At 42.7% G+C, this 12,335-nt stretch overlaps 1 protein-coding gene across 1 annotated transcript; it reads right to left on the bottom strand.

Moving 5' to 3' along the window:
- Positions 1 to 695: 695 nt before the first annotated feature.
- Positions 696 to 6,346, bottom strand: SLC16A8 (solute carrier family 16 member 8). Its single transcript, XM_056846999.1, has 4 exons — positions 6,118 to 6,346; positions 4,921 to 5,064; positions 3,332 to 4,195; positions 696 to 1,126 (listed from the first exon to the last, which is right to left on the bottom strand). Exons 1-4 carry the CDS (start codon positions 6,344 to 6,346, stop codon positions 741 to 743), a joined length of 1,623 nt encoding a protein of 540 aa, XP_056702977.1. The 3' UTR covers positions 696 to 740.
- Positions 6,347 to 12,335: the final 5,989 nt, after the last annotated feature.

Raw genomic sequence — 12,335 nt, 5'->3', positions numbered from 1 at the left:
TGGATAGTTTACGGCCTAGCAGATTTCAGTGACTTAATTATTGTCTCAGCCTAGCTTCCCTACCCCCATTTTACCTACAACCTATCTCTGTGTATGTGATGAACGCTGCAGCCGGCTGGTACCTACTGAGGAGGTCAAAGCCTTCTCTCTTGTACCAACAGAACTTTGTCCAATAGCAGACTTCTTACCTCTGTACTATTGCTATCTGAAACTTTGGCACTCTGCCACTCTTTCCAAATGAAGCCTATAGATTATCTGCCTATATGGTGGTATCTCCCACTATTCTATGTATAGAAACAATCATGTCCTGTCTATTTGCCACAGCAGGCAGCACCATGCCCAGGGTCAGGGTGAAGGGGTCTCTTTTACTGAGCTGTGGGTCTGCAGAGGTAGCTTAGAAAAGGTATCAAAGACAGAATCAACACAACGGCGGCAGTCTGATTGTGAACAGCCTCTAATTGAAAAGTTTGACAATGCTGGGGGCAAACGCTTGCGGCATTGGGGAGTGTTATGAAATTCTACAGACGGTTTTTGAGAACACTGGTTTTTTTTTTTTTTTTAGGTAATCCTGTTTGCAGTACGTTATGTCTTCATACGTGTAAAAATTGCAAGTCGTGGGATGCCCCTGTTTCTCCCCACCATCCAAACAATATCTGATTTTCCTAAGCATTTGTTTTTCAGCCCCACCTGGTCCTGCCCATTGGCACTATGGTTTTCCTTTGAAGCTGAACTTTACGTAGCTAAAAACTGTCTCTTTCTACTATGTGGTCAACGTGGCAGCCACCTGGTATCATTACTGTGCCATCCCCTTCGGGCCGCCCGACTCTGTCGGTGTTTTTGTTTTCTGTAAGGTGATTCACTGCATCACTCCCAGCATTGTTAATACTGTGAGACAGGTGGTGATTGTCGCCAGGAGGATCCTCTGCTTCTGGTACATCCGATTCTGCTTCCTCTGTTTCACTGCCGCCTCCACCTGGAGAAGGATGCTCTGGTTGGGAGGTCATCTTTTTTGCCCTGTTCAAGCAGCAGTATGAAGCAGTGGCCAGAAAGAGAGAGGACAACACGACCTCTGAGCCAGCCATATAGAAGATAACATCATACTTCTTGAGTGCATCCACCAAGAGCCCTAGAAGTCAAGACAGTATAACACAGATGTATTATGGGAACCACCTGCACTCCACAGGGGAGATGCCAAGGTTTAATACACTCAGTTTCCTGTGTATGAGTTTGCAAATTGTAGAAAGTGAAAATGTATATTGGAGCCAAGCTTGGAATAATGTACTTTTAACAATAAATTTGCCCACTTCAGTCACTGTAGTACTACAGTGTAGGATATGCTGGAAGATCCGTGGAGTAAATGGGTTGAGCATATTGTTTTAATAATTGAGTTGTGGTCTAATTTGGACTGCTGCATCTATTGCTCCTAGGTCTAGTTCACAACCCTCAGTTCTAGGGGTGCAGTCTCCTAGTCTAGCTCTATTTCCTGTGCTACTGGATGGAAAGGAATGCAGAAGTAGTATTGGGAAAGCAGAGTCTAAGAGCTGGGTTAGCTCAGTGGCAAGAGAGTCCAGGTAAAGGAGACCTGAGAGGGAGCCAATAAGACAGAGGGTCTGTGTGTATGTGTATGGATTTAATATTTTAACTTGAACCAACAATTCAATCTATGTTGTTTCAGGTATGAATGTCAGTTGTATTTAGGTGTTACAATCATGGAGTTTTTGTCATAAAAGAGGCATTATTTTGATACTTCAATGAACTAGTTTCCTAATGTTTCCAAGAGAGAGAATCTATAACATTATCAATAGTGATACTTAAAGCTAAAACTGGAAAAAGTACCACCTGGGGGTCCAGGCATGATTTGTACTCCATCCTAGCGAGTGTTTACCGGAAACCTTATCAGCAGTGACTAAAAACTACAGTCACGAGGCTCTAACAGCCCATTGTAGGCTCTGCATTGTGAATATATTAGCAATTATCTCTAGAAAAGCTTTACAGCTGATTTCTTTATAATATTTCATGAAAAAGGCATGGTCCAAACATTTTATAATCCTACAAGTTGACATGACTGTTCAACAGTTAATCACCGCTGTAGTTTTTTGTACTACATGAGCATTGCAGTCAGACTTTGCCCTAGTAAAAGGTGGTAAATAACAAATCCAAAACCACCACTAAACAAGGCTCCTATAATTACTACTGATAGGAGTTTATTTGCATGTACATTTAAAATGTCACATTTGAACATTTTAAACTGTAATGTTGGAAATGCAAGTTGGAAATGCACTTCAGCTCCCCACTATGTGTGCATGCAGTGGCAAACATGTTTCACTATCACAGAATGTGTGAAGTGGAACACATGTTTCCCCATAGCATTTTAAGGTCCATGAGACAGACAGAGAGGCAAGAAAATTAGGATGAAGATGGATTTAAAGAAAGGTGAGATGGATGTTGCCCTGGCTCCCAGCATTATCAATCATCACTTCTTAGCTCAACCAAGGAACCACACGGACACTGAGCAGGCAAGTAGGAATGTGCTTCTTTCTTAGTAAACTCCTTGTACCTCTTGAGGAATTCTATATCGATGGTTAGTATGCCAAAGGATATCTAGTTCTAAGCTTGAGGTGTACTATCTCGTAAGTAAATGTGTATTCTGACATGATAGATGCCACCATGTTAATTGGGGCTGGGTGAGAGCTGAGAGAGAGACTAATCTGTGAAGTATATTGAAATTAAAGAAACTAGCGGAGTGGTACTGTGGCTCAGTGGTAGAGCATCTGCTTTGCATGCAGAAGGACACAGGTTCAATCCTTGGCAGTTCCAGTTACAAGGGTCAGGTAGTAAGTCATGGGAAAGACTTCTGCCTGAGACTATGGAGATACTCTGCCTGTCAGAAAATACTGTTTTCCTCATTTCCTTCCCCACCCTTTTTATTTTTGTACCCATAAAAACCTTAATAAAATATTTTTTAAAAAAGAAAGAAAATACTGACCTTGATAGAAAAATGGTCTGACTTGATATAAAGCAGCTTCATGTGTGTCCAGAAAAAATCTTTGAGGTAAATGCTTTCTGACCGTTCAGAATCAGGAGATGCCTTCCAAGAAGCCACACCTTTGACCTGAAGGCCCTCCTCCCTAATCACGGTTCCTGTGAGCTACTCAGTAGATGGGCATTCTGCACATTGTCAAAGCCGTTCTCTATCATTACCATGTGTGCTTGCGGATTGAACCATGGCATGGAAACTGGCTATTGGGCTAAAGCCTGATAATCTGTACCCCCAATTTAAGTGTCGCACTAAGAGAGGGAGGATTTAAGGGGAGAAGTATCCAAGACGTACCTGCAGAAGGAGGTCCAATGAGCACAGCAAAGGCCTCAATGAGCAGCACGAGCCCAATGGCACTGGAGAACTTCTGTGACCCGACGATGGCCATGAGGACTTCAAACTGCAGTGCTCCCACCATACCGTAGGATATGCCAAAGAAGATACAGAAGATGATGAGGGATGTGTAGGAGCTGGCCTTGGCACTGAGTATATCTGTCAGGCCATTGAACAGCATAGCGAAGCTGAACAAGTAAGTGACATGGGGGCGCACCCACTTAAGTCCAGCAAACATGCCGCAGGATGGGCGGGCAAAAATATCTATGAAACCAATTACGGACAACAAAAAAGCAGCTTCTTTGTCTGGCACTCCTGTGTCTTTGGCGTAGTTGACTAGCAATATAGGGGGCACAAACAGGCCCAAGACCATGATGAACTTGGCAATGGCATAAATGACGAACCCCCGGTTTTTGAAGATAGAAAAATCTAACAACTTTTTCCTTTTCTTGTGCTTTCTCTTTTTGGCTTTCTTTGACTTCTTGGTGCTCTCCGTGGTGCTGATGGCCTCTTCTACCCTTCCTCCCATGGGGAGCATTTCTTTTGCTTCATATTTGTCCTGGACTTTCTCTCTCTTCTTCATACTGATCTCCAGAGGCCTCATGACTGCTCCACAGGTACAGCAGTTGAGCAGCAAGCCCCCCATAATGAGGAACCCCCCTCGCCAGCCAAACTTCTCCAACAAGACTTGCCCTAGAGGAGAGAGGGCCGAAAGGAAGACGGGGCTTCCCGCTGCTGCAAGCCCGTTGGCCAGAGGTCTGCGCTTGTCGAAATAGGAGCCTAACATGATCAGAGAAGGCTGAAAGTTCAGAGCCATGCCTAAACCTGTAGAATTGGAGAGAGATTATCTTAAAAGACTTGTCTCTCATATATGCAGCTTTCCTGAAGTCTCTACAAAGGAATTTTCTTCTGTTTGAATCTCTTACTTCCATGCATTTTTCCTGACCCATGGGGTGACATCACATCCTCATGTTTACTAGGCAGACTATGTTTACGGGGTGGTTTGCCAGTGCCTTCCCCAGTCGTCTACACTTTACCCCCAGCATGCTGGGTCCTCATTTTACCAACCTCGGAAGGATGGAAGGCTGAGTCAACCTTGAGCTGGCTACCTGAAACCCACTTCTGTCGGGATCAAACTCAGGTCGTGAGCAGAGCTTTTGACTGCAGTACTGCAGCTTAACACTCTGCGCCACGGGGCTCTATACATTATTTAGACAATTGTTTGAATGTAGGCGTCCCTGAGGCAGTACCTCTTAAAATCAGTGGGAGCAGATATGGGCCCTGGTTAGTCTTAGAATCCCCAGATAATATGGGTGTTTTCATCTGTCAGGTTTTCCCCCTCCATTTCTCATGTCTGCAATGACAATGTGATTTGGACGTAATTTGATTTCTAGGCCACAGAATCCACACATGTACACAAGTAGCATGAGAGGCTCAAAAGGCATGTATGTGAAAATGGTTAATGCACTGTGTTCCCTCTTCCCCCTACTGCTACAGCCTCTCTCCTGCTGCTTGAGACAGCTGTTCCTCCCCTATTTACAAACACTAACCTGTCAGCATGCCAGCTGTCAAATACAGCTCAATAATGTTTGTGGTGAAGGAGGCGAGAATCATTCCAGAGGATGCCAGGAGCCCCCCAACAAGCATCACAGGCCGGCATCCAAACTGGTTTACCATAATGCTGCATGCAGGTCCTGAAGACAATGCAAGAAATTGGAGAGGGGGGGAGGGACAGCAGTAAAATACCATCATCACCCTTTATTGCTCACTGACAAAGTCTTAAGCATTTACATTGCATGGGAGAAACAGTTTTACAAGAACAGCATGATCCCTTAAAGCTTGGTACAAAATAGAACCATTTTATCGTAACAGTTTAAGATCATTACATGTGTCAAGAATTGTGCAATCTGGTAAATTTTCTCAGTATCAGCATCAAGGTGTAAAATATCAGTGGTGGTCAGCTGAAAAAAATTGTCTGCCTGATACTATATAGCAAATGTACTGCACTTCAGTGAATTACTGGGAACAGCAAATGATGTCTTGACCATCCCTGTACTGGTTTTATTTGATGTACAGGAAATACTGCCTTGGAATGTACTATGATTGGGGGGAGGGAGGAAATTAGCCATAGTAACTAGCGATGAATACTACTATGGGAGAGATTTGATGCAATTTCTTGTTTTCAAGGTTTAGCAGCAGCTTGAGTGCAGACTGGAGTGTTCAATTTCTATTTTTTATTTCAAATAGCAAATAACTATTCACTTTGATGAGATTGTGGCAAATTAGGCTGTTTTCTCACACCTATGTCATACCAAGGAAGGTCTGCCTTGGTAACTTCATAGATGATCATCAGGCAATAATAGGGAAGAATCTGACCCCTGAGATTGTTGAATGTTGAGAGGTCAAAGGTCTGGTCTTCCACTCTTCATCTCAGTCAATGCAGTTATAGTCTGTAATGTTGTAGAATGTTTAGCAACATTCACATTTTTTGTGATAGAAGTCGGAAGTCCATTAGATTACCTTCCCTCCTCACTCAGAACATAGGGGAGAAAGTGCTGTGTATTGCAGGGTGTAGGCTGAAGTTAACAGGAATCATTGCAAGGAAGGAGTTATGCTAGTAGTCAGGGAGATTAGGGAGGAAGACTGAATATCACATTCACAGTAACCACAGAGTGCTCTGGCTATAGGTCTCTCATGCTGCATGTTCAGTAAGCATACAGAACCTGTAGGACTGGTGTCCACCTTACCTGTTCCATACAGCATAGCCAGCATGATAGATGAGATCCAGGCTGTGTCACTGTAGCCCACGTGGAAGTCATACATCAGCTCCTTGAAATAGACACTCACTGCCTTTGGAAAGGCATAGGAAAAGCCAGTAATGACGAAGCAACCCAGCAGCACAACCCAGCCCCAGCCACCATCTGGGGGCTTCATTTTTTCAGGCAGGTGATCCATCTCTGCACCAGCCCTGCCCATCGTGTAAGCTAAAAGAAGAACCAAAAAGTGAGCACGCTTTGTATGCAGCAGAGAGAGAGAAGGTGGAGTGTTGTAGCAACAGAAGAACATAAAAGACACAGATACAAACTATCAGCCTTTGTAACCTTTGCAGCTTGCTTTCTGTTCATTAATTTCTATGTCTTCCCTCCAACTTGAACTTGTGGCGAAATTGTGTATGAAACAGCTATGTATGAAGGCTTGCTAATTGATGAACAGGAAGAATGTCAGAAATGTTTGAAATGAGTTCAGCTGCTATGGGAGAAGAGGAAAGCAACTAGGGAAGGGGTGTTGGTAAAGTGCAGCGTCATAGTTTTTAAGAACCTTAACTTTTGCTTACAATGCTTCCTATGAATGTATGAAACTGCCTTTATACCAAGTCAGACCAATCAGTCCATCTAGCTTAGCATTGTTCGCTCGGTCAAGCAGTAGCTCTCAAACATCTCAGGCAGAGCAATGTCTTGCTCAACACCTTCTACCTTTACCTGGAGTTAACCGTGGACTAAATCTGAGACCATCTGCATGCAAAGCATGCACTACCGCTGAATCTCAGCCACTCTTTGGAGCTCTCCAGCCCCTCAGAAGTCATCTGAAGCATTAAAGAAAAGCACACTTGGATTATTAGCCATTCATGGATTACATTTTGTTTACTGATAGTGGCCGAGCAATTGCTTCAATAAGGTTCACAAGTGGGATCTTATGGTGATTTCCACTCCTTTTTAATCCACAGCAAGCCAGTCGCAAGAACCAGATGGCCTCTGAAAGAGGAGGTTGCACTTGTAGTTCTGGGAAGACACCCAGGGGATGAAGGTCCTTCTTTGCCCTTCTTTTTCTCCTTTGATATTACATTTAGCTATCATAGCAAATAGCTATCCTCTGTGGCTTGTCTAATCTTCTGCCATCAAAACCAGTGATGTTCACTGGATCTTGTTGCAGCAAATTCCAGGCGTTATATATTGATATAAAGAAGTAATTTCTTTTGTGTCTTCTGACTCTACACTGATCAGTCATCCAGCAGTCCCATACTCTTGGCCAAGGGAGCTTTTTTAAAAAAAATTAAATTGGCAATTGAATATTGGTATAATAATATACTGTGATAATATGATAGCAGGTTCTCTGAATTCTCAGCTTCTATTTTTTTTAAGTAAGCCTTTGGCCTTTTCTGTTGCAGAGATATGCCTTTCCCCTCTGCAATAGAGGGGGATAGAGACTTACTCTTTTTTACAACGAAAGCTGGGAATTCAGGGAACCTATTACATATTGTTATCAATTCAATATTGATAGAGCAATATTAAATTGCCAATTTAAAAAAAACCCACACGCAAGCCAAAAAGTCCTCTGGGGAGTGGTCACCACTGCAGGATCAGGAGAAATGGCTGCAGTGTGGGCTAGAAAATTGGGACTTTGTTTCCTACCCATATGGTAGCCATCCGGGCTCTACTGCAGCTTTTCCCAAAACTTCATAGCAAAGCAAGCTTGAGAACAATTGGAGAAAAGCTGGAGTAATCCCAAGAGGTGCACAAATGCTCCATGATGATGTGGGGAAGTGGGGGGAGGGGGAAGGGGGAAATGGCTTCCCAACTGCTGATAACTCATATGCCAATGGCCTGAGGAAAAATATTTCTCTGCACTGTCACCAAGCCCTGCATAATTTTATAACCTTCTATCATGGATCTGCTCAGTCATTTTATCTTCTAAACAAAAAATCCTAGGGATTCATCACCTTGGATCAGAGATGTGATGTATTATTGTAATGGTGATATTCGATAATTTTAATATGGCTGGAACTCTGTCAACTGTTGCTGTTCTTTGACCGAAAATAAATTTGATTTGATTTGCACTAAAAATCCTAAATACTTTAGTGTTCTGACCCCTTGATCATTTAGATTGCCCTTGTCTGCCCCTTTTCCCATTGTTAACAATGTCCACTGTGGCTGGGGTAACCAGAACTGAGCCCATTATTCCAAAGGCAACCATAGGATGGATTTATAGAAAGATGTGGTGATTATGGCCATTTAATTTTCAGTTCCTTCCCTCATAATCCCTTGAATGGAATTTGCCTTTTCATTGCTCTATCCATTCTGACTCCCTGATTTCTTCCTTAGCTACTCACTACGAGTTCAGACCCCCACTTGTGTATATGTGACGCTTAGAATTTTTGCCCGGACATGTATCACTTACTTTTCATGTATTTGAATCATGTGTGCTGTTTCATTGGCTGTTCATACAGTTTATAATCACTGATGTGACAGAAGTTCTCTCTCTGGTTTATTGGGCAGGAACTTTTACGTGCAAAGTTGCAGGCACTAATCTGCATTGTTTGTAAAACGATATATCCTTGGGGAAGTTTCCACAATGCATTTGCAAGCACATGCACGGTTTAGTGGCATACGTTGAAGAAACATTTGCTTTCAGGGAAATAGTAAGAAGCAAGATATTTCATTGCATATTTCTAGGACTACGCTTTTCACTGGACTTTGTGAAGAGATAACCTAGTATAGTATATCCTCCTCAGAGATGGGTGAGGGGCTAGACTGTATTTTCTGGTGTTTCTCTGGGATTGCAGATAGCTTTCTTCATTTCTTTTCCTTCACTTTATTATCCTTTTCTTTGTCTGTACTTTTCATTTAGTCCTTGAAATGTGTTTATTTAAAATACGAATATCTCACTGCCTCAGTAAAATATTCTTGAGCCAGTTTACAACCTCTAGAATAAAAAAAAATACAAACCAGCAGAAAAAAATTGAAGTACAGCGCATTTAAAAGTAGCTAATTAAACAGAATGAAATACAAAAATTCTAAAAACTGAGGATTATAGAATCAGCGGCACTCTGTTTAAAATCACCCACAAATAAGCAGAGACAAAACCTTCATGGGGTAGAGATGACAGTTATGCAAAGGTACAGGAAATAAAAACATTTCCATCTGCAAAGGGTTGCAGATTTGGTACAAGTAAGCCTCTGTGTGGAGGGAATTGCAGAAACTTGGGAGTCACAACAGAAAAGACCCTGTCTCTGATTCTCCCCTACCTTGCTTCAAAAAGTGGAAGCACCCAGAAGAGGATAATGAGCCCGTTCATGTCAGAGATGATCCTTTCAAGTTGTAAACCATGGAGAGGGGGAACATAGTGGGATTTGCTCAAACTGGGAAGGGGCTGTGGCATCTGCTTGGCATGCCGAAGGTCTCCAGTTTAAAAACCCCAACATCTCCAGTTAAAAATATCAGGTGGTAATGATGTGAAAGACCTCTGCATGAAGCCCTAGGGAGCTGCTGCCGATACTGACCTCGATGGACCAAAGAACTGATTCAGTATAAAGCATATTAATGTGTTCATTGTGTGTTCAGCTTTTAAAACCATAATGATATGATACTGTGTGTTGGAGACTCTGTACGCTGCTGGAATGCAGAGCAAAAAATGGGTGTGTGTTTTTTCTAAAAAGCCTAGACACGTGCACACTCACACACTTCCAGTAGCCAAAATACTGTGGAACATTTCTAAAGGAAACAAGTCCAGTAAAGGCACATGCCAGACAGACTACTGATCTGCATGTTATGTGGCACGGCCAAGAACAGTAGAAAAATATGGGTGCAAACAGGAGACTGAGAGGAGGGTAGCGAGGGCGTCTCAGATCCTTAAGCCGGTCAAGAATGTTAGCAATGGCCAACCTCGGGCTTGTTTTCCAACACAAACGAGGGGCGGTCACTCATGACCTTCGTGATACTAAGCATATCAGTCACAGTAAAGTTTTTTTTAAAACATACTATTAGCTATTCCACTTGATCCTACAGGCCTGCAATAACTGTAGCAATGCTATAACTGTAGCTATGGATTCTATAGTGTGCCTTCCTTGGTACAGGGGGCAGACCCTGGCCTGGGCATGAGCTGTAAAGGAAATTCTGTCTCTAGCCACTCAGTCATAGAGTTGCATCACCATCTGTGGGGCCAGCGCGAGGAGGCCCTGCTTTTGTGACACTCGGGTGTGTCATATCCACAGAGGGGGTTTGGTGATAAAGTAACTACAACAGTGAAGGCTGCATCATGCCATAAATATTGTCGCACTGGGACTCTTGTACTTGGTGGTCTGACAGCAGGTCTGAGTCACGGAATGACTGAGGTTAGTTTCTGCCGCAGATAAAGAGCACTATGTCCTTCTGACAGATATTCATTAAGCCCGACACATGTTTGTTTTCTCTCGGATCTTGTTAGAGGCACTTAACATATTAAAGCCACCAAGGGTTTGCAACGACATGATAAGAAGTGCCTGAACTATGCGACAAGATGCCCTGCAGAAATGGCTGACTTCACAACTTCAGCCACCATTTAGAATTATCTCAGCGTGGCCGGCCACGGCAACTAAACTGTTCTTAGAATCTTGAGAAGTTACAATTTTTGCAGTATTAATGTTGCTAGCCCTCATGGCTATAGTGACAAGCTTAGAAACATTATGCTTATACTTTACTCTGTACTTAGGGCTTCCCTGAAATCCAGATCCTCTGGGCACATAACAATAAGCAATGAACATAAAGTAACATTGGAGATAAAATTGAAGATTAGCTCCAAAAGCCAGCCAAAGAAAATATTTTAACACCACTGTCTAAAAGCACCCTTTGAGACTGTGAATCTCTGGGGTGGGGGGGATGAATTCTATCTGCAGTGCACCGTGAATCTGCCTCTCTGCACACCTTTTCAGTACTGATTTGGAGTATGAGCAACTAATTTATTTATTGAGATATTTACACCCTGCTTTTCTCCCCAAAGTGGCTTACTACACTATTCTCCTTTCCATTTTGCCATCACAACAACCCTCGGAAGTAGGTTAGGCCGAGAGAAAGAGAGAGAGTGGCCTACCCAAGATTACCCAGCAGCGTGGAGTTTGATATGAGGGGCTAAGATGATGCTCTCGTCTCCACTGATGTTAGCAAAAGCAAAGTGACAAAAGAGGAAGTACTCTTTTAAATCATGTTCAGCAGTTTGTTTGCTGCCCAGTTCTTGCGCTGCTTTTTTTTTTTTTTTGTAGACACAATCTTTATTCATAGACAAGGAAGCAGGATCCGCTGAGGAAGCGTTCATCCTGTCTTAACTTACTTCAAGATCACCTGACAGGTCATCTTTCTGAGGCATTTGTCGAGGTGAAATATACGCAGGCCTGACCTTTTCCATGTTACAACACACACGCACATAGTCAAATACAAAACACCCCAAGAAATCAGTCCTTGGAGGCTCAGTAATCCCAAGACAAATCATAAGAACACTACATAAAAGAGCCTCACAAGTTATGCTTTCTTGGGCAGACATCACTCACAGCATGGAACAACATACCTGTGTCACATGGGAATACACCACAGCAGCCAGTCTAAAGTATTTCTATGACACTATGTTCTCTGCTCAGGTGTTTGCGGATGTCTTCTTGAGAAAAGTAGCTACCTACAGGACTACAGAACTCAGGAGTCTGTAACCAAGATAACTTTAGCAAGATAACCTGCCCTGCTTGCCTAGCTTCCTTCCTAGTTTCCTGTGTAGGACTTTCTCTTCAGTTGATCATTGGTGCATGTATTCTGTATGTGGGCTGGCCTTTGCATACTGGCATCAAATAATCAAATACTGTAACGGCTGCTGGAGAAGTGTGCTTCGTGTGTGTTTATATATATATATATACACCACTCTCAAAGCTTCCTGCTTCCTTCGTTCTATGAAACTGACATACTCTCAGTCTTCATTTGAAATATTAGCATGTAGAGTGGCACCATTACTCTAATCTCTTACTTACAACGTGCCATCCTTGCCATCACATTTCATAGAAAAACTAAAGCAAAGGCAGAATCTTAACCCCAGGAGTTTACCATCTAAGCTCTGAGAGGAGGAAGTAGATTATAAGGCATGAAAAGGCAGATAAGACAAGTAAAACAAAGGACAAATTTGTCCTTATAATTTTGTGTAGTGGGTTAAAACGCAACCTCTGAAACTTTTTTTA

Source organism: Euleptes europaea, chromosome 3, assembly GCF_029931775.1.
Source record: "Euleptes europaea isolate rEulEur1 chromosome 3, rEulEur1.hap1, whole genome shotgun sequence".
Taxonomy (NCBI): Eukaryota; Metazoa; Chordata; class Lepidosauria; order Squamata; family Sphaerodactylidae; genus Euleptes; species Euleptes europaea.
The sequence above is the reverse complement of the archived record's forward strand: the minus strand, read 5'-3'. Positions and strand labels throughout refer to the sequence as shown.